At 36.0% G+C, this 23,416-nt stretch overlaps 1 protein-coding gene across 2 annotated transcripts in view; it reads right to left on the bottom strand.

Annotated features, from left to right (window-relative positions):
* The window catches only part of FBN2 (fibrillin 2), a 172,831-nt gene that overhangs the window by 18,985 nt on the left and 130,430 nt on the right, over positions 1-23,416 (bottom strand). For both annotated transcript variants that reach the window (XM_021381204.1, XM_021381203.1), the window contains 15 exons: positions 18,322-18,483; positions 17,473-17,541; positions 16,727-16,852; positions 16,131-16,256; positions 15,345-15,497; positions 9,845-9,913; positions 9,212-9,337; positions 8,228-8,353; positions 7,679-7,804; positions 6,582-6,698; positions 4,645-4,773; positions 4,218-4,337; positions 887-1,012; positions 493-645; positions 46-111 (listed from right to left, as the gene is read on the bottom strand). In XM_021381204.1, coding sequence (XP_021236879.1) covers positions 46-111; positions 493-645; positions 887-1,012; positions 4,218-4,337; positions 4,645-4,773; positions 6,582-6,698; positions 7,679-7,804; positions 8,228-8,353; positions 9,212-9,337; positions 9,845-9,913; positions 15,345-15,497; positions 16,131-16,256; positions 16,727-16,852; positions 17,473-17,541; positions 18,322-18,483 — 1,794 coding nt within the window. The remainder of the gene's footprint in view (positions 1-45; positions 112-492; positions 646-886; positions 1,013-4,217; positions 4,338-4,644; positions 4,774-6,581; positions 6,699-7,678; positions 7,805-8,227; positions 8,354-9,211; positions 9,338-9,844; positions 9,914-15,344; positions 15,498-16,130; positions 16,257-16,726; positions 16,853-17,472; positions 17,542-18,321; positions 18,484-23,416) is intronic.

The following is a 23,416-nucleotide window of genomic DNA, read 5'->3' on the forward strand; positions in this document are numbered from 1 at the left end:
TATAAATATATATTTTTTTCAATTAAGAGGGAAAAGAATACCTACCTTCACGTGTATCATCAATTCCAGGAATAGTCCCATGACCATATGGACAGAGGTCCTGAAAAGCAACTGTGGAGACACATATTTTTAAATAGAGAGAAACTGAGAGAAAGAGAACCATGATAAATGGTTAAACCTATCTCAAATCAGACATCATCTATACCACGTTTTTCCAAACTCAACTGTTCACAGCCCTCATGCAATATTTGCCAGATGTAAAAGTGACACCATCTCTAAGGCAGGATGGCAGTACTAGAACATGCTGAGCTTCCAAGTGCACATGGTGCATTTTCCTTTCTGCACTTGAACTTTGGATAAAAAAATAACTGAAAGGCTGTAAGAGAGAATGCTAAACACATCTCTCTTTCTAATGATCAAAAAGACACAACACAAATGTACCTCCCTTTTTCTCCCACCTTAAAATCTTTATTTGAATCTTGGATGTGTTACCTTCTTCTTCCTTTGGGCAAAGCTCACAAGGATCACCCCATCCTTCTCCCGGCATTTTACTGCAGCAGCACTTTGCCTTTGTGGTGTTGAAAGCCTTTGGGACAGAGCACTTCCCATTCTCAAAATTAGTGAAACAGAAGCTCTGGCGGGTATCTAAAAAAAGAAAATACCTTTTTGTGTAGCTAGCAGCTCTTAACGGGTTAAAAAAAATGCATATCTAGCTCAAGAAGGAATAATATCAAGATTGCATTTTTCTTATTGCTTTGAAAGCACTTTCCAGCACTCATAAGGGCATATTCTGGGAGGAGCCTCCAGAAGTCCCCTTTTACCTTTTTCACAGAGTACTGGTTACCTGTTAGAATCAGCTTTTAAACTGCTTAATCCTTAAACTCACCAAAACATCTCCGTCCATTATCAGACAGCACAAAACCTGTAGGACAAATGCACTGGAAACCTCCTGGAGTGTTTGTACAGGAGCCAAAGAGACAGATGTTGGGATCCTCATTGCACTCATTAATATCTGCAAAATTTTTGAGAAAACATTCATAATAATCCTATCAGCCATGAATTCATTAGTTTAAAAAGATTATTTATTCATTTAACTTCAGTGAGAGGTACTCCTTCAATAAAGCAATCAGGAGATAAAGCAGGCTGAATGCCCAACTCACTCTTTCAAATTAGAGTGTGTCACTGGCATTCCCTTTCTTCTGAAAATATTTGTTTTTTTGTCATATGTATAACATAAACTTTAAATAAATGCTTTCAGACTGAAACAGAGGAGGAGATACAGTTATAATAAAAATGTTTTCCAGTTAACATACAACATCCAAACATGAATTTTTAAAAATTCTCTGTGCTGGGGATTCTTTGTAATAAAAGGCATTTTGCCCACATTGATTGACTGACTCTTGAACTGAAACTATAGACAGAGGGAGGACTATAAAACACAAATTTATATTTACCAGTTTTTTTTTTTAAATTCTGTTTAATTGAATAACTTACAAACTACAGCTAAGGCTACCTAAGCATTTCTTTTTTTTTTTTTTTTTTAATAAATCTGATTATATTCAAAATAATTAATAACTTAAAGCAAAGGACTAATATAAGTACCAAGTATCGGTAAAATTGCACAGCTGAAATAGTATCAGGCTGCTGTCTAGATAGACAAAGAGTAAGAAAAGTAATACATTAATATACTCACTTTTCATATCTATTATTTTAAACCAGATTTTAGTTTATTCTCTTTTGCAAATGCTGGCAGAAGAAATAAGTCTCTTTAGTAAAGTAATTTCTAAAGGTAATTATAGTGCAGCAAATTCTGAAGCGCATTTTAAAACTTGTCAAAACTATACCTGCAGTAGAGCCCCTCTTGAGTCGTACAGGAATAGATATTAAAGAAACATCATAGAGAACTGTGGCTGTATATCTGTAATTATATCCATACTGATCTTAAATTCTAAGCAGAAATGGGTATTCTCCATGAGAGTATGTTTTTATTGATGCTGAGTCAAATATCTGTAGTGTCATTTTTCCCGATACATATTGGACTCTATACTATATCAAATTTTTATAAAAATGATCTATATTTATCAGATAAGGCAACAGTGGAAAAACACTCACTCCTTTGCATAGGAAAAGATAAGTGGAATGTGGGGAGGATACAAGTAGAAACAAGTCCTCTCAAATTTATATCTGAAAACTGTCACCTAGGGTGCCAATTCAGAAGTTACTAGTAGGTACTGCACACGAATAAACCACCGTCGCATGAAGTGGCATGTGACCAAACTCCACAGCTGCTTTCCATGGACAGACTCTTCCTATGCGAAGTCCTTTGAGTTAGCTCTTTTTAGTCAAAGAAAGGTAATTTCCCAGTTAGTGTGGCTGTTGCTAGTACACAAAGCTCATCTATTCAGTGGCATTAATGGGATGGAAAAACTTTTCTTTTGAAGATCTGATTATTACTGTAAGGAATGGCTCAGGAGTAGTGGAAGAAACTATTTTTGTGCCCATGATGTACAGGCGGCTAACCAAAAAATGGCAGCAAAACTAAGAATCTTGTCCCCTCCATTTCCCATTTAATGAAAGACAATACATTAAACAGGTAGGTGAAAAATAAGAATATCTATTTTGCTCCCACTTGTTTTGATTTCTCCTGCACAGAATCATGTGAACTCAAGAATTAATCTAGCTGTATCCACCATTCCCACTACAGAGGGAAGCAATGAGTTCTAACAAAGACGTCTGCATCTAAGATCAACAGAAAGTAATTGGGAACATCATAGATTTTGAGAGCTGTCAAATTATTAATCAAAGTATTACTACAATCACATGATTATCTAGGGTATTTCCAGTAAATTTATCTTCAAATTTTCTGGACATGTGGCAGAGCAAATATCTATTTGTCAGTCACCGATTTTGTAAAAAATATCAAGACTTCTGTCAGGATACTAAAATGGACATAAACAGTGATATTCCAGGTATACCAAAAGCTTTCATTTTAACTCAGTGATTTTTGCAGTTACACCTGATTTTGAATTTATCTCCAACACAACTGCTAATATGGGAACAGGAGCTGACAAAAGAAACCATAAAGTTGGCAGGCAAACTAAGCATTGTGGTAAGATACAATAGAATGAGAAAGCTCTGGGACTTAGAAAATATATCCTCTTGTACATAGCAAAAATTCAGAAAGTTCCTTTTGTTCAGACTTTGTTCCTGCACTCACAATGTTAGGTTAATACAAGACAAATTGTGAAGTTTTTTCCTCATTCCATTCAAGTTGCTCATCTATAATTGGGAGTTATTTCACTGAGTGTGTTTGGGGATGTCACATCAGCTAACCTCAGTAATTTAAGCTGAGAATCTGTCTTTTTTATGTAGTCACAGTGTAGAGACAGCTGCTAACACTTGTCCTCTGACCATTCAGGAACCAAAGACTTTGCTCCTGAGAATCGGTTGCATGCACCCTTCTTGCCAAGTGCCTCACATAGCATATTTAAATGGCAAATTCATTCACAGCAGTTCCGATATAAATTGAGTTGAAACTTGGATTTCTTTCTCATCCTCACACACCAAATCTTAATTCACCAAGTAGCGCTTAGCTTCTGAATTATGTTCAAATGTGACTATGAACAAACAAGAACATGCAAGCTAATGGAAGATCTGTTCCACTCTCTCCCTGTGAATCTCAGCACTTGAGAGACGGTGTATAAAACACTAAATTTGAAAAGAACTGTTAGAATAAGCCAATTTAGGCAATTGTTGCCTTAAACTCCAAAATTTTATCAAGATTTCTAAATTCATCACTCGGTTGTGAAGTCAGAAACTTCTGTCATGAATTGATTGCCAATAATAACCTCCTTTGTAAACATAATATAAATCTAGTACATGAGTTGGTGTGTTTTATCTACAGTTGAAAAATATGGGTTTGTGAAATACTGAACATTGTTTTATTTTTGAAAAGTAAAACTTTGCAATTTTCAGTTTGCATCAATGGAGAAATTAACATTTCAAAATATAGTACAATATGGTACAAGATGATATCTTGTCTTCTCCTTCTAAAATATCTTCCTGTAGACTTTTACTATTTATTCCCTGTCCCCATGATTTTAAGGAGGATAAAATTCACAATCACCAGTGCATACAACTACTTTGCACCCATTGAGAACAAGATGCTTTATTTAATTTTTAAATTGTTTAGAAACAACAATTACAACTTGCCTTACCAATACAACTTTCACTCTTCACTTCATATCCTGGTGGACAGATGCATCTGAACGATCCTTCTAAATTTTGACAGGTACCAGGGGAGCATGAACCAGGCAGTGCCACACACTCATTAGTATCTTAAGAGAGCAGATGGTATCAGGAAAGGTTTAGAATCATGTAATTCCTATGACATTGTTCTTGCATTACAAAACAGTGTTCTTCACTAAAATGTTGGCAGGGAATTTTTCTAATATTCTTTTTTTAAGGCATTTAAATGTACAAAGATCAATTATTCCAAAACCCAGTTACTTCTACTGAGTTATACTGAAGTCATACGGTATATACATACTTCACACTGAAGTTATTTTTTTTATTCTTAAAATATTCAGTTCTATTTTTTCACCTCAGCAGTACTGTAACATCTCATTGTGGTAACATACATACCAATGCAGTTCTTGCCATCTAGAGTAAGTTCATATCCTTCATTACATAAACATTTGAAGGAACCAATTTCATTGAAACACCGGCCATTTCTGCACACCTGACCAAAGAAGGAACTGCATTCATCAATATCTGTAAAAAACAAAGCAAAACGCCATAAGCAAGATTTGAGTCCCTCCAAGAATTTAACCATTAGAATCTATAAGCAGGTGCAGTATATACAGTACGTTATGAACAAACTCAAGTAGCAATACATCTCCATATTTCCACGGAGAAGGCAAATATTGCAACAACAAGAGAACAGCTGACAGATGGAAAGTAACTTCCATTCAAGTGCTTTAAAAAAAATGTTCTACTTAAGCAACACTTTTTTTTTTTTTTTTTTTTGGTAGAATATTATGCTTTTTAAACTTGCAGCATTACCTCAGCTACTGCATCTGGAGACAGTTAATTACTGCCGAGTGACTGTATTATAGTAACTCCAGACACAGAAAAGGTTACTTGGGGTGTTCTGGACATTCTCTGGATTCTATATGTGCTCAAGAAGATATGCAAACTGAAAGGAACACTTTATAATACAGTAATGTATTACAGATGAGTATTACAGACTAAAAAGTGTAAGGAGAAAGGAAAATCAAGGAGACTGGGTTAGTATCACACTGGAAGAACAACTTACACCTTACTGTTGTAAAAAATACTTTAATTTGAATGACAAAGACTAACATCAGTTTTACTAAAGAGGTTTTTAGTTGTCTTCAAAAACATAAAGTAACAGCTCCTGAACAAGATGTATCCTCTGCTTCAGGCAGTACAGTCGTGCCTAGTTACTAGCTTATTCCAAAGTGCACTTCTTGTATGTTACAGTTTCACAAGTACAAATATCTTGGGAGCATTGCACTGAGATGGGTTTAAATTGCCTTTGAATGACTGTTATAGCTTCGAAGAAAGCCCTGGGGCTCTCCAGACCGTCAAGAAACATGCTCACTAAAGCCAAGTCTCAGAGTCAGCTTGGGCTCCTTAGCCTCCTCGAAGGCACAGCCTGGCAGAGAGGTACTGGATGCTCCAGGCAGTATCCTGGCAGCTTTTACTGCCACTGTGAAGAACCTCCTCGGAATAAATACCATTCTTTGGCTGCAATCTCTTCTTTCTAGAACAATTTTTGAATTTTCTCTTTCCTGGAAAAGCAAAGGATTTAAAATGTTTTTAAGATGTTTTAGCTCTCTCCTGAACCACAAAGGAACCAGCAGACTGTTTTTTGTCTTTCTTCTATAGCAGAAAGGAATGTGATGGCTTATTTTCTGGCTTAGGCTTTTCACAAGGCCAATCTCCTGAGACTTAAAAAGTCTATTCTTTAGCTGAGAAAGCCTATTCTTTATCACAAGTATTAAAATTGTCCAGAACCATCGATATCCTTGTGGTGTCCACTATTAAGGCACAGGAAATAGCAGTGTCTCTGAATAAGCAGTGTTCATCTCAGGAGAGTAGGAGATCTAGAAGATTAGTTGTGCTGGCTTTTTTACTGATGGTCTCTTTCCTCCTTCACTGTGCAAAAGTTTCAAATAATATGGCAAAATAAATAAATTATTTTAAATTCCAGAGGTAATGCTCATACTTACTGTGAGTGGTCCTTATGGACTTTGCCAGTAGCAAAAGGTGTGTGCTATAATTGCCCAATTAATCTATTCAGTTTGAGGGCTGCCTTAAAATGTCAGTGAACTGTTATGGCTGCCCCAGTGGTCAAGAGTTTTAGGGTTTACATTATCTCAAGCTGCCCAGGAATACACATTTTCAATTTTCAAAACTAATAATAACCTCCATTCCTGCATTCAGTTAACTTCCCTAGCATTCCAAAACATCTTCAGTTTGAATTTTAATTATACAACCTCCTTGGCATATTAAGCCAGCAACAATGAAAGCAAAGTTTGGATTACATCACCTACCCATACAATCATTATTATGAGTTAATTCAAATCCTGGATAACACAGACAGTTATATGATCCAACAGTGTTTTTACATGTTCCATTCCCACACGGATGGCGTTCACACTCATCAACATCTGCAAAGAGAAACAAAAGTGTATGCTGGAATTTATTTTCCCCAAGTATTTGTTGGTGTGATATATGTGCACACAGTGACAGTATTCTAAACCTCACTCTCCTGTCATCTCTCACATATTTTAGTTATACTACTGATTTTTACAGCGTGGTGTGTAAGCTCCTAGGTACTTGTAAGACTGTAGGTACATTACATATGACACTTATTTTTCATTTGTATTTTAAAACACACTCCTACCTGGAAAGATAAGAATAAGTGCATACGTGGTATCTCAAAGCATTTTGTGTTTTTATTTTCCCTAGTAATAATGCTTCATTTCTTAATGTATGTCACAGACTTGGAACTGTCTGAAATTTAATATACACATTTAATTTTTATGCACATGAAAATTTGCTGAAAATGCTCTATATTGAAGTTATATAATTCTTCACAATATAGTTTGTATAAGCAAATTTATGATGCCAGTAATGCATCTAGAATTATAAAGCTTGCCTATAAAGTCTTGGATACATACACTTTTTAAGTCACTAAGAATTCAGTACTTTATGCCTCCTGCTCCAGTAGTCTTTGGAGTCTCATGAGGATCTGAAAGACACTTAGATCTTAATCTCCTAGGTCTTGTGGACTTTCTGAAGCATTTTTATTTGTTTACAGGTAAATATTTTCCTGTAACCTCCAAACTCTTATCACATCACCTATACACTTTTCTTTCAAATGAGCTGTTATGTATTTTTGTGAAAATGGGGTTAACACATTCTTCAGTAACATGGAGCTACCTCTGAGAATACTGTGATTTGTTCTCCAGCTGACATATTTACTCCAATGGCAACTTCATGTGTTTTATTCATAAAATTCAAAAACATATGAATAGTCTTTTAATGCCAATGTATTCTTCACATACAATTAAAATATATATTTCTAGACTCACTCCCTTCTGTCTCCCCCTTTTTTTTGAACCACAAAAGCATTTTCTTTCCATACCCATGCACATAGTCTGGTCTTGAGATGCCTTAAAACCATTGTGACATATGCATTGGTAACTTCCTTGCATGTCCACACATAAACCATGACTGCAAACATTAGGAATTTCCAGACATTCATTGCGATCTATAACAAAAATATAAAACAGATGGTACACATTATTGACTTATATTATTCATTCATTTTACACAAACATGTTCTTACAATCTGTTATTATTATTAAAACCAGATTCAAAATTATCCATAACTAAATCTGAATCATAACAAAAATTCATTTTATAAGAACTTCTTGCCTATACACCTCAAGGTCAAAACTACTGTTACTATTTTGTTGATACCTGAAGAATGTTCTTTAAAAATTTTACCCTGTCTTTTCTTCTCTTGTACAGAGAAACAGAGCTATAAAATAAAAACTAGCACATAAGATACACATCAGAATATGCAAGGCAACAGAAAATAAATGTTGCTTTTATCCGTCAAGAGAATCAAATACAGACCCTTGATTAGGTAAAAACAGATTCAGACTAGAAAAATCAACTGATTTCTTACCAACACAGGCGCCGTTGGGTGAAAGTTTAAAACCAGCAGCACATTCACAGCGGTAACTACCAGGACTGTTGATACAGTCTGCATTTCTCTGACAGAGATTGTCTCCATTACTGCACTCGTCAATATCTGAAATATCAAGAGACACAGTCAAAAATCACAAGTTATTTATTTCTGTCTTAGTATTTGGACTGCATTGTCAGTCACATGCAAGACTCATCTTGGTAGGCCATCCTCAACCAAGTACTAAGATGCTGACCTTCACTTTCTTGTGCCAAACACATAGATTAAAGGCAAAATCAATAGCATTTCGTTTCATTTCAACAGCACTCTTTTTGGATGAAGGAAAATCCTATGAATCCAACTCCCTACACACTGAAGGAGCCATGCAATTTTAAAGGGCTACATAATTTAATTAATTCTTTGTATTAAGTTCCTCTGTGCCTTTGCATATGTTAAACAAAATATTTTTTGGGGGGGTGAAAAATAAGAAGCACAGTTTTTTAGCATTTTACGGTACAAGCGTCTTCAGCACTAGTCCCCTGAATACCAATGATAAAAATCGTACTGACTTTAGGACACATGAAATTTCACTACCATACTTTATGAATATCTGATACTTGTTCACCTATAAAACCACAGAAGAACAGACACAAGAAAGGAATATGAAGGGAAGCTCTTCATTGAACAAGTTTTGAGAACAAGAATTAAATTACCTCCCCAAAATAAAATGAAATAAAAGCATTCCATTTACTTCTAATTTAGGAGTCAGTGCAATAGCTGACATAAAACAATGAAAAATTAAGTGTATGAGCATATGTATTAAAGACAAACATATCACAAACACATTTACAGACTTGAACCCTACAAGAAAGCTGACAACTTGTCAATTATAGTTTGAAAAATATGTAAATTAAAATTTCCCCTTCTCTTTAAGATAAGTGTGCTTATGGGGACTATGTAGAAAATAACATCACTTCAAATCACCTTCACAGACCAAGAGCAGGTCATTGTAGCTGAATCCAGTTGGGCATTCACAGCGGAAGCTGCCAATTTGATTGATGCAAACACCATTTGCGCAGATTCCTGGGATTTCTTTACATTCATCGATGTCTGAAATTCAGATGAGCTAGTCAGCCCTTGTGGCTTTACATACCGCACATATTCTCAATTTCACTGGTCTTTACACTGAGCTGAGAGGTTCCTTTTAATCTACTTAAGTTATATACAGGGTATATATCTAAGTATATGCGCCACTATGAGAAAAAACAATTATGTGAAGTTCAGGAAGTGATACAGAGAAATACTAGACAAGATGCAGAACTGTTACAAATGTGCTGATAAGTCCATCAACATTTTTGAAGGCAAAACTCTTCATCTTACCAGTTAAAACTCAAACCTATAAAATAGGATGAAGAGCAAAAAAAAAAAAAAAACAACAAAATGTAGAAATCAAAAAATATAAAAATCAAACCATTATAATTTTGCTCTCACAATGTGTCACCTTCAAAACTACACAACAAATAAGGATTTTATTTTATGAAATATTCATTTTAGTACTATCTGCAGCAACCTTATGTGTTAACAATTGTTGGTTAAATTAAGTTTATTCAAACTTACCAACAGCTTTTCCAGTATGAATGTCAAAAGTAAAGCCAGGAATATTACCACATATGTTCTTGAATTCAGCTGGAGCAAACAAGAGAAAAATCTATTTTTATATTTATAGATCTCCCAATTACTTATAGTTCTCTCAGAACTCATATATGCCAAATACACTTAGAAGAAGGAGCCATTGCCTCCTGTACAAACTAATAATGAAGTTGCCAATAAATGAATGCAAATGGAGCACTAATTCATACCTGCCTTTTTGCAAATCTTCACAGACTTCGGCACAAGAACAACTGTCTGGTTTGAGCAAGCAGAGCTTCAAGTTATGTTTTAAATAGAACTCTGTAACTTGCCATGTAAGGTTTATTTCTGCTTTCTAGAAACCTGTAGAGAGAATCTGCAGCAACTGTTTCAGAAAGAATGAATAAATTTAATTTACCCATACCTAGCCTTCTCTGACAATACTCTCTCTGTTCTTTTGTGGAGAGATTATTGCAGCTTAGTTCCACTGAACTGAAGAGCAGGATGGACACACTACTTTGAAATAGGTGCTTCAGAAAGAGCACTGTTTCATTAAGCTCATTGTATACCTGCTTTCTCAGAGCATCTCAAGAATGGGAGTTGGACTGGATGACCTTTAAATCTCCCTGCCAACTTAAATGGTTCTAAGGGAAATGCACACAAGTTCCAAATCAATAACTGCACGGTATTCCAGGCAAGATGTATGGAGATCAGTGGATTTCCAACATATGGAGAAAAAATCAGCTACTTGTGAACAAAAATCTCTAGTTCTTATTTCCACTTACCATGAAATCTAGTAATAATTGCAGGATGTAAGAAATAAACAATTATGTTTTTAAGAGAAGTACTTCTTATAAAGCACCTATATTGACATAAGATTTTACTGGTAGAACAATGTTTTCAAGAAAAAATGTGCAACACATTTACAATATATTAACTTTGATCAAGGCAGAAATATCAAAAATAACAGGACTATAACTATTGTTCACTATGTCATTTGTAAAATATTGAGAGTAATGGTGGAATTCTATGCTGAAATTCCACTTGTCTGAGGGGAGCAAAATATTTCCAGTGTGAAGATACAACTTATTTGCATGAGTAGCTTCCTTTAGGTTATGTGTTTGCTAACAATAAACATCCAGCTGCTGTTTAAAATCTTCTTAGATTATACGAACACTCAAATTCCCAAAAAAAAAAAACAACTGTATCTTTCCATCTTAACCCTTTATAATGTTCTTCATGAAAAATTCTAAGAAATGTGGTAGATATTCATACCTGCAGTGTTAAGCCAAGATAAATTTTTCTGCTATAGAATATGGATAAAATTTTTAAAATGTCCCACTTAGCTAAAATTCAAAGTGGTTCTGAAAGGAAAACATCTGGAGACTTCCATAAGTGCTTCGTCCACTATTCATCCTGATGAGAACCCTACAGTAAGTCTGTTCTCTGACAGCTACTATTCAACAAGAGAGAGCATATGAACTCAACCTTTAACTCAACTCTAAACCTAAAATTTATAGAAATTATTAAAGCGTCTCTTCCAGCACCATAAACTAAAAAGAAGACCCTTATTTTTTCCCATAAGCAATGATCTCTCATCCAGAGTGCCGATAGTTTACTTCTCTACTGGCTGTTGTCTGAACTTCTTGATTCTCTGCACTCTAAATCACTTAATCACTGGGGTTATAACTTGAATAATTCTCATCTTCCTGAAACAAAATATGAATTAATTTCAGCAAATGTAGTTGATTGTTACTCGGAATATGATTTTGCAAGATAATTTTTTCACATTCAAATATTCTTCGTTATTTTTGTAGGTAGCTGAGTAGGATCCAACGTCTGAACATCAGCATTTTCTGTCTTCCGTCCTGCTCTCTAATGACTGTTTAATGCCTGCTGAGGTTTGTCTTGCACTACAGAATGAGAGTCTTAGAGCTCACTGTCACAGTGCTTTATCATTCAGCAACTTTCTGCTATTTTATATCAACAAGTATAAGATTTAAGGTATTCTTTTTAACAGTTATTTTCTACAGATAAATTTATGCCATTTACTATTGTCAGTACATTTGTGAAACATACACACTTGGTAATAAGAGGGCCTAATGTTTATTACCCTGTCCCCATGGACAATGACAATCTATTCATGTGATAATGCCTAACTAGTTCTGGGAAAATGAAGGAACAGCTTTGGACGTTGCAAACCTTCTTTCCTACATATTTTACATTTTATTTAATAGAGTTCTTTCAAATTTGTTTCAGTTTGCACTGTGTAGAAAAACAGCAAGTAATACATCAGGACTGCAGCATAATGCTTTCACAAAAGAGTGCCAAATTAGCAATATACAAACACTCCAGAGATTTACTTTTTATAAGCTTGACTTTCTAATTATTTCTTTAAAGACTATTTCCAAAAACCACATGCTTATCTCCGTGTTATTTTTCATAGGACAAAAAGATCTAACACAGAACATGGAAAAAAAAACCTGAAGTCAAGCACTTCCAAAATGATTCAATCATGAAAAAAGTTCTGCAAATACCTGGCTACTTTGTAGCAGTGAAGCAGCTTTTTACAGTTCTTTGGGTGGAAAAAGCTGTCACAAGACTGATAAATTCATTAAAGCCTTTATGGCAATGTCTATGATCAGTATAACGAGTAATCCCAAGCAATATAATCTTTAGTACCTGAAGGCATCAGAGACTGATTGTTAAGCATTAATACAAAAAATGGAAGAAAAAATTTCACAAAGAAAAAATTGGCATGTGAAGTTCATTTAAAGGAACAATACAATTCTCATCAGAGCAGAATAATGCTTTTAATGAGCTACTGAGCACAGTCAAGCAAACTGGATAAGGTCACTGTGTCTTAATCCCTGTCTCTGATGTTTAGCCCTCGCCCAGATTTCAGAACAACTGATTATATCCTGTAACTTCAGCTATTCAACCATTTACACTAGCAATTTGTGTTTGATCCCTCACACAATCTATTTTCATGGTGAACAGAGGGTAAGCTGTGTTTCCAAATACAGGAAAAGCACTTGAAGCAGCTAACAAGATAATGCTGAAAAACTTCAGCATTTTAACCCTGCATCTCCTTGTAAACTGTCTCAGCAAAATTGTTTTAACAAAGGTTAAAAAATGGCAGAAGTTTTTGAGAACCTGTCTTACCAATTTAAAAGGAGAATTATTTCCTCCAAGTGAGAATATTAATTGCATGAATCCCTGCAAGTACTTTGCTGCATTTTCTCATTGTGTTGTCATCATGATGACAATTTTATGGTACAGAAACAAATGACTGTGGGAAAGAATTTTATGAGCTCTCTGTGATTGCAAACGTTATTTCCTCTCTTATTTTCATCTCCCATTCCTGACTGCTAGGAACACTCCTTAATTTTCCCTCCTCCTACTTAAGAAAGGAATGGAAGAGGGTGTTTTCAGTCCTATTTTCCTCCTCTTTACTGCTTGTGGAGAAAATCTTCCGTAAATTATCTGCTATTTCCCTTACATCACCAGAATATACCATGTGGAATGAAAGGAATGCGTTATTTATACTAACACCACAGATTATGCACCCACAAGAGGTATGGCTATAGTTATAGCGGCACTAGCTTAGTGCAAAGTCAGTTAAATAGTAAAATGTATTTGTATAAAACAGGTTTGGTTTTTTTGGAGGCTTTTTTTTTTTTTTTCCAATCTAGGAAAGCTTTTTCTACAAATGTAAGAATCTTTTAATGAGGTCCAGGTGCTACTGTCAGGTTTCCAAGCTGGTAATTCTCCGACCAGTGGTTTTTCCTCAAAAGCTGAGCTCTTAAGGGTGATTCGTTCCAGGCAAGAGACTCCATAAAGACTAACTGAAAAAAAAACCTGAAAACCTTATCATTTTCACCTTATTTTGCAGAACAAAATTTTTACTTCCATTAGTATGCCCTGCTTAACGAGCTTTTGCAAGTTGATCATCTTCAGTAGATGTAATGTAAAAGCAGCTATGAGGATCATGCTCAGACTTGAGACACAAATGAAAAATCTGGAAAAGTTAATACACTTAAGTAATGAAACACAATCTTTCTCTTCTGACAGAGATTAGAACTACCTGGATAAATGTATTCACCAGCAATGCAGCTACTGAATGATATTACCCTAAATTAATTATCCTGGAAGACTGGACAGGCAACAGACATCTTCACCCTAGTATTACTGCCTGATGACTGCTTTTCCAGAAACCTCAAGGGGACAGCTTTAGAGATGGGAGTTCTGTAATCATAGAATAGAATCATAGAATCACAGCATTTCTCAGGTTGGAAAAGACCTTCAAGATCATAAAGCCCAACCACAACCGAACCATACTAGCCTAACTCTAACAACCCACCACTAAATCATGTCCATGAGCACCACATCCAAATAGTTTTTAAACACATTTAGGAATGGTGACTCAACCACCTCCCTGGGGAGCCTATTCCACTGCTTAACAACCCTTTCTGTAAATAAGTTTTTCCTGATATCCAACCACAACAACCTGGTTGTTGTGACCAAAATGCAGGACCCAACATGTGGCCCTACTGGAGCTCATAAAGTTTACCTTGGCCCATCGTTCTAGTCTATCCAGATCCCTCTGTAAAGCCTTTCTACCCTCTGGCAGATCAACACTCTCTCCCAGCACTCTCTCCAAACTTACTGAGGGTGCACTCAATTCCCTCATCAAGATCATTGATAAAGATGTTGAATAGAACTGGCCCCAGTACCAAGCCCTGGGGGACACCGTTCATGACTGGCCACCAACTGGATTTAACTCCATTGAATCACATATTCAGAGGACTTGCTTATGCCTCGTATGTCAGCCTGGTTGTCCTACCTTCACAAACATAGATTTTTGACATATAGTTATGTCTGGATGCGATTTTATGTCCATATAAGACCTGTGAAAGCCTTCGTATTTGTTAGAAAGAAAGATCAAGGCAACTATAGTATACTCATTTTTTAGGGCCATTTTCTAAAATCCTGACTCTTCACATCCCATCACAAAAAAAAATAGATAGATCTAACTATACTCTTACAAATATATTTTAGGTACAGAGCTGACACACTTCTGCTGATGATGGAAAGGTCAGGCCTTTTTATTTAGCTCCATACAAGGAGACCTGACAGTATTTTTTTCCCTTGTCCTTGACCTCAGGGGAAGCTTAGAGGGAAAAATCTGCATATGCTTCCTAGATATTTTAATCAATGTGTGTGAATGATTGTTTCCCTCAAGCATTCAAACTGTATCTTTCCACTCAACACGGAGTGATACTTCAAGAATGGAAGAAATATTTATTCCTTTTTAGCACAGCCAGACTTAAACCAGCCACTGAGAAGATGACAGAGTATTGTCATTGTGCTTGGGAATGATGGCAGAGGTGTTTTTTCTGGCTGAAATGTTGCTTTAGCTAATGTGTCAAAGAAGCAGATGAGTAAAGTGAAAAAAAAAAAAAGGGATGATTATGGTAGGCTTTACCTGTTCCTGGAGTTGGACATGGTTCACAAGGTTTGTTCCAGGCTTTCCCAACATTGTACGTGCAGCAGCACATCCTTTTGGTTACATTGAAGGGCAGTTCATTCTCACAGGTGGTTCCATTATAACTTCTGTAGCAAAAGCTTTTCCTCATATCTAGATGTGAGAAAAGAATCATTTACAAAGTCAACAACAAACTGACTTAAGTAAATATTAATACCTCATGACCCAGGACAATGATTTGTTAACTCTGTCTTATGAATGCAACTCAAATACATGCACATATACATTTAAAAAGAATTTAAATATTGCAGTTATCTACTTTCCTTGTATTAGATACATCTGAAATTTGGCATATTTTCAAGACAAAGGGGTAAAAGCTTCTTCTTCTTCTGATTCCCAAGGAATCAGAAACAAACTGTAGATGCTTACTGGATCCAATTATATATCAAACTCTACTATTGGAAATGGCTAGTGAAAATTTAAAAATATTTCTGAGTTCTATTAAAGAATAAGACCATGAGAACACTGTCAGTCATCTGGATCTCTTCTCAGGATATAAGACATTACATTCTAAGAGTTAAAGGTAGGAAAAACCAATATAAGAATTTAAGTTTATAAAAAACATGAATAGCTGCAAGTCTATTGTTATGAAGTTTCAGTTTTCTGGCAAGAGATTTCAAAGAGTTTAGAAATGACCATATCAAAAAGCAAATTTTAGAGCAGAGAATCTCATTCCAAAGCTAGCTGATAGCTAGACAGTTCTATTAAAGATACTATTCTACATACCCATACAGTTATGTCCTCCATTGACCTGCATATATTCAGGAGGGCAAATGCAGGTGTAGTTTCCCAGGGTATTGTAGCAGGTGCCAGGTCCACAGACACCAGGATGTGCAACACACTCATCAATATCTACAGACCAATTGAAAATGCTGTAGTTAACAAAGGGAAGGAGAACCAAGCTCTGGCAAGCATTTCTGAGAAATATATCCATAATAAACTATACTAATATAACAAAAATGTTGCATTTAAAGGCTAGCTTAGAAAGCATCACTTGGGATTGGGTCAATATGAGGAGCCTAGTAGGCAATATAAAGCATTAAACTGAAAATCCAGGAATTGTTAACACCCACCTTACCAATACACTACATAATGAGTATATCTATCTGAGTTCTAGTATATAGACATAAACATTAGTATATGCAAATGTTATATTTCAAGCTTTCTATTAATCCTATCAGTAACACCAAAGACAATGATTCAAGAGAAGATTTTAGGTAAGAGTGTGGACACTATATCTACTTATGAATTTAAGACTAAAAACAGTAGTGTTTTTCACCATAATTGAACTGTGAAAAAGAAGACGATTTCAAGGACTCAACCTTCACAGATTCTTGTCTCTTCACTGAGGTAGTAGCCTTTTGGACATTCACACTGGAAGCTGCCAAAAGTATTGATGCAATTTCCACCTTGGCAGAGACCAGGCAGCTCCTGACATTCATCAATGTCTAAAAACAAAGACAAAAATTTATTTTCAATCTATGATGAAAACAAACAAGAGACTGCAAGTACTTCCCTGAAATTTTACCAAGTAGTAGATTTTAACTGCCATGTGGACTTTTTTTGCTTCTAAATCGCATTTCATGAAAGCATGGATGAGATGCTCATTCTCTCTTATTTAACCAATTTTTTTCTGGAGCACGTTTCAGCTTGATGAGCACATGGAATTCAACTTGCAGTACTGCCTACAGGAATTTGGCATCTAATTCCTCATTCCTGCATGCTCACTGGAACTAGGTTTTTTTTGTCCAATCAGTGTTTCCTGAAATTTATACCTTCCACTGATAAACCATAATTTTCATAGAAGATGCATTCTTCAGGGGTCAATTTTGAAGTCCAACTCAAGTAAGGAGGCACACAAAAGGCATGCACCCATTTATTTTACTAGAGAAATGCTGGACTTCTTCAATGTTCTTTTACAATGCTCCTTTTCTTTTTTGTACAACTCATATTAATACAAGTTTGCTTTGCAATAAATAACCTCTTCAATACATAGTTGCTGCATGTAACTCTCCAAAGATGGCACGTTTTTACTATCTACCTTCATAGTCACTTGTGATGAACTCACCTTCTAAAATAATAGTGATGGGATTTGGTCTGAATCCTTCTCCTCCTGGACAAAGAGTGTTGTATTCCGCTAAACCATTCAAAGAGACAGCATGTCAGTTACAAGAAGTATAAAATGCTAACAATAGAAACACAGCATTTTGTAAGTGTATTAATGCTTCTTTTTCCCTACAGTCATTGGTTTTCTACCCTCCTTGGTCTACTCACGTAAACACAGCAAGTTTAAAAAATGAGATTAGTGAAAAATCAAGGTAATATTGGCAACTCTCCTTTAAACATTGTCATAACCTCAAATATTCTTATAGGGAAGTACAATGCTATTTCCTCTATACTGCACCTGTATAAGGCATATATGCACCCTACTGAGTTTTCATTGGTTATTTTAATAAAAAATGCCATTATACAACAGCTAAAATTATACATTAAGATTGAATTTCATACTATTATGAGACTGTTAAGATTAACAAGCATGACATTTCTTTTGCATTACCCATTCAAAGAACTTCACATATCTACAAAGTTGTTAAGTATTATCGAGTAACAGTTTTGAAATTACTGGAGTGAGTTAGAAATTGTTAGGTAACGGTTACCAAAACTCTCATTTCAGAGCTACCACAGTTCTCCAAATTAAAGCATTAGACTTTTTTTTTTCTTTCACTACCATTGTGGAGCTCACAATTAAGAATTCCTAATGGATGTATGCAACATTCAGGTTCTTGAAGGAAACTGGTTTCTTAAACAATGACCTAATAGCGATATAGCAGAAGATTTCAGGTACATTTTATCCTCCTTATTAGTATCTTCTATATATAATACGTGGGAAGGTAAGAGTAAGAAAACATTTCCTTACTGCTATTTACAGGGGGACATGTTTCACAGGGGTTTCCCCAAGCCTTTCCCAGAGAGCAGCAGCATGAAGAACGACTGACTCCAACTCCAATTTCAGTATTGCAGGATAGGCTTCCATCCCCTCGTGGTCCATACTTCAGGTAGCAATTGCCAACACGATTATCTAAGTATAAAAAACATATGAGTACAGCCACAGACTGTGATCTGCACAAAGCAACAGTAGGCATTCATTTTAACATTCCATTTCTAGAAGTTATAAGTCAGATAACATTTCTTTTAAAGTCACTGACAAGCTGGAAAAACTCATGTACAGTTACTGATGTTAAGAGAGACAGGATGGAGAAAGGGTAGCTTCGGCGTCCTGAACATCCAGAGACCACTTTTAAATGTCTGCCTTTCAAAATCGCACAATTCCCTAATGTAGCACATGCACTATTTCCAATCTTTCAATCCAAAAAATAACAGAAACCTTGCTGCAGTTTACTGATAGTATTTCTTCTCTATTTTATGATTTTCACTAGGCTTTATTTCATTTTCTGTGGAATTTAGAAGAAGTTATCTACTTTTTCTATGGAATTACAAAATAAAGTCCCATCTGCTGGAATAGTTCTACTTGCAAGTAAATTCTCCAGAAAACATTAGTATTGAAGCAAATAATCTAAACTTGCAGTTAGTTTACTCAGATTACAATCTTGTGATACAGACAAATGTTAGTATTGGTTGAATAAGCAGTGAATCTGTTAAGAGAAGCTTAAAGCTATGAGTTTTCTTTCTACTGTCAATATTTCTTTGTGCCTCATAAATGGACAGTAACTAGCAGAGAGTCATAAATACAAGGAATGAGAAGTCAGCCAACAATTACACTATTTTTATCATAGTCAAACAAGAGGGTCATAAATTTCCTCAAAGTTAATGTTATAATTTTAAAGATCACAGCTACAAACTAACTTGCTATCAAAAGTTACCCTGAAAGAAGCATAGAAACACACTTGACAAGAAAAACATATATATTTGTTGTATAAAGGTCATAGTATCTTTTTGCATTTTTACAATTCCTGTTAACAGTATGACTACGAAATGCATAAATGAATTTTTGAATGGTCTTCCAAATGTATATTTTACAACTAAATACCATATATTTAATTTACTACTTGCAGATAGTGCCTCACGCTGCAGTCTTAGCATTTTACATGGAGTGAGATGAACAAAACATGACAAATGTGTATCATTCATCATTTCAAAAACTCCAGAGTTTAACATGTATCTTGATACACCATGGCTTTTTAAATTATCCCGAGGTTTGGTTCATACCAATTTAAAAAAATTGCAATGGAAACCTTCCAAGTTGTTAGGAATAACTTGATCTCAAGATCCTCAGTTAATTGAATACAGAAACACTAATTCACATTAACTTTGATAGTTTGATAGTGAATATTTCTTTCAAACATTATTTAAATCAATCAGTAGAAGATCTTCCAGTTTTCCAAATAATTTAAATTTAAGCATTAATGGACAAATTCAGGTGAATCTTTCTGTGCAGTTTTATTTGCATATTGTAACAGATAACGAAAAAGAAGTATGTTCCTGGGCACAAGGTATTCTACAGCAAATGTCGGTATCTAAACATAAATGATCACTGCTGCAAAGCTGAAATGCTCAGCTAAGGGTTGAGTGGCAGAGACATGCTTATTCTGTACTTCTGGGCCTCTGATGGTAAGAGAAGCAGGTTGTCTTTATCTCTCTAGGGGTAAGAGGCCAAACTTACCTGAAATCACTGATCAGCATATTAAGAGTGGAAGTACATTTTTACTTATTAAAATTAAATTTATTATCCTACTTTATTATTTACTACCAGATTCCTGGTAATAAATACAAGTTTTACAATCTGTTAAGGCTGAAAAAAGGCATATGATGTGCTGTCATCATGGACTTGAGCTGAAACAATCCAAACACAGTTATTCTCAGAACACCTACATCCTCATGCTCTCAGAGGAACTGCATGCTCCTCTGCATTTGTGACAGCACAAAACATCTGCCTCTTTAAGAGAAACCAAGAAGAGATTTGGCTTCATTCTTCTCGTGAAAAGTGTTAATTAAAAAAAGAGCATTCTGGAACATGGCTCCAGCCAATGGACCACAGGTCCACTATGATCAACAGGAGATGATAGTCCTTGGAAAGATGTCAGACAGTGGAATTCTCTAGCAGAGAATATACACTGAGTTCATAAAGGGTTTTAGGTATCAGTTTACTACTCATATGAATTGCCTTGACAAGGCACCATGTTCTTTTTTTGCCAAGGATAATATTTCCGCTCCTTCCAAGAGGAAAAATTCCATTTTTGCTCAAGCATGCAAGAGATAGTTGCTATTGAAGAGAACCAGAAGTGCTATTCTTTGACAAGATATTTCTGGAACATTTTTTTTAGCAAAACTTTTGCATTTCTGGTAAGAAACCTTCGTTTTTCTTCATAATGTCTGTTAGGGTCTCTGTTTTTTTTTCAAGTGACTACAGTCTTGGAGTGAAAATTAGGTAAGGCTTGACAGTTGCAAATGAAACAAACTTCATTGTCAGTGAAGTCGCAATTTGGACTTGCAGTCCTGAGACAATAAATAGCCCCAACTGAACTGAACTTTAGTTCTTCTCTCTTTGGACTGCATAAGTCAATAAAGTGTACACATCCAAAGCATACAACCTCTGGAACAAGACATAGGATAGATGCACTGGAATGGCAAATGTCTCAGAGTTTCCTTTTGCCGTGTTAATCTGTTTAACTCCCTAGAAATACTACTACTAAGAACTGCTGATGAAAGAGAAAACATAAAAACCTAACAATGTTTATAATCACATAAAATAGTATAACTAAGATGTCTTTATTTGCACTTGATGCCCTCATCTCTTAAAGAGCACTATTGTGTCATTTCATTCATGGAGTAGGACTTCTGTTATCTTACTCTGATGATATTTCAAGGGGACCATTTTCTTATTTCATGCCTTGAAATAAGAAAAAAGTTATTTTTAATAGAAAAACAAAAACTGAACATTCAGTGTTTTTTGCACTTCATCACAAAATCAGGCTGTACAGAGATTGAAAATGTGCATCTGAGGGTTACAGCTCATTCTATATATATGCAAGAGGATTTCAGCTCTGTCACCATCTGAAACTGAACTTAAAAACATGATAGCTCAGAAATCTATGACATGGAATCTACTCTTCTGTAAAGGCAGTCATTGAGGAACTAAAGTTGGGAAAATTGAGGAAAAGCAAAGAGTAGAAGAGTCTCTTAGTACCACAGAGAGAGGCCTAGTGGTATTTCCTCAGGATAGAAATATTTTTGTCAGAGAGGTAGGGCTTGCTTTCTCACTTCTGATTTTACAGTTGCTAGATTTACCCTGGAGCAGGTTCCCTTCCAATTGTGGAGTGCTTCCCTGTGGAAACACAGGACCCCTACTGAAGATGTCTCAGGGATAACTGGTCCCAAAGTAGAGATACAACTCTTTGGTTTTTTTTTTTAGCAAAACACATATTAGCTAGAAGTAAGATAATTCATTCTCGTGAATTTATTTCAAGAATTATTCAAATCATTTGATCATAATTCAGGGAATGTGGGTTGATGACACACAGTGTCAGGCTGCAGAAAAGAATGAGGATCTTAGTTAAAAGCTGAAGAAGGTGAGCCCAAGAAGCAGGATTTCATTACTTCAACTGAATCAACAGATGAGCAAAGCTAAGTTTAAGTCAAATAGCAACTGAAGAGGAAAGATATTAAGGCAAGTATTTTAAAAAGAGTCTCTAGGAGACAGAAATGCAGATTTCCATTTCAATGGGAATAGATTACATATATTCTCTTCCTCTCCAAAAATCTCAGCTTAAAATTGTTTGAAAAAATCATAGAATCCTTAAAGTTGGAAGAGACCATTAAAGGTCATTAAGTTCAACTCCTCTGCAGTGAAGAGGGACACCCACAGCTAGATCAGGTTGCACAGGGCCTGATCCAGCCTTGCCTTGAAAGTCTCCAGGGATGGAGGGATGGAGCATCCACCATATCTCTGGGCAACCTGTTCCTGTATCTCACCACCCTCACTGTAAAAGAATTTTTCCTTGTATCTAATGCACCCTCTTTAAGCTTGAAAATATTTCCCCTTGTTCTGTCACCACAGACCCTGATAAAGAGTCTGTCTCCTTCTTTCCTGTTGCTCCTCTTTAGATACTGAAAGGTTGCTGTCAGGTCACCTCACAGCCTTCTCTTCTCCAGGCTGAACAGCCCCACCTCTCACAGCCTGTCCTCATAGGAGAGGTGTTCTGCCTCTTGAGGCCCTCCTCTGGACAGACTCCAATAGGTCCATGCATCTCCTGTACTAAGGACTCCACATCTGGATGCAGTACTGCAGGTGAGGCCTCACCAGCACAGAGCAGAGGGGCAGAATCACCTCCCTCGCTCTGCTGGCCACACTGCTTTTGATGCAACCCAGGATTCAGTTGGCTTTCTGGGCTGCAAGGGCACATTACTGGCTCATGTCCAGCTTGCCATCCACCAGTACCTCCAGCTCCTTTTCGGCAGGGCGGCGCTCAATGCTTTCATCCCTCAGCTTGTATTGGTAATGGGGGTTGCCTCGTCCCAGGTGCAAGATCTTGCATTTGGATTTGTTGAACCTCATGAGGTTCACATAGGCTCAAGCCTGTCTAGGTCTCTCTGGTTGGCATCCCATCCCTCTGGTGTGTCAATCGCACCCCAAAGCTTGATGTCATCAGTAAACTTGCTGAGGACGCACTTGACCCCAGTGTCAGTGTCACTGATGAAGATATTGAAGAGTATTGCTTCCAGCACTGACCCCTGGGGGACACCACTCATCTCCAGTCTCCATCTAGACACTGAGCCTGAACACCACTCTCTGGGTCAAAATTGGTCAACAGTGTGAACATCTCAAACAGGAGTTACCTCCAGGATGCAGTAAAGCAACATAACGTGGTGGCATTGGTGGCATCATAATGTGTTCACAAATAAATATTATTGCAAATAATCAGAAAATGGAAAGAGTTCTAATTATCAAATCATGCAAAATTGAGTTCTCAAGGTATTAAATTAAAAATGCTTTT

This window comes from Numida meleagris, chromosome Z (assembly GCF_002078875.1).
Source record: "Numida meleagris isolate 19003 breed g44 Domestic line chromosome Z, NumMel1.0, whole genome shotgun sequence".
NCBI lineage: Eukaryota > Metazoa > Chordata > Aves > Galliformes > Numididae > Numida > Numida meleagris.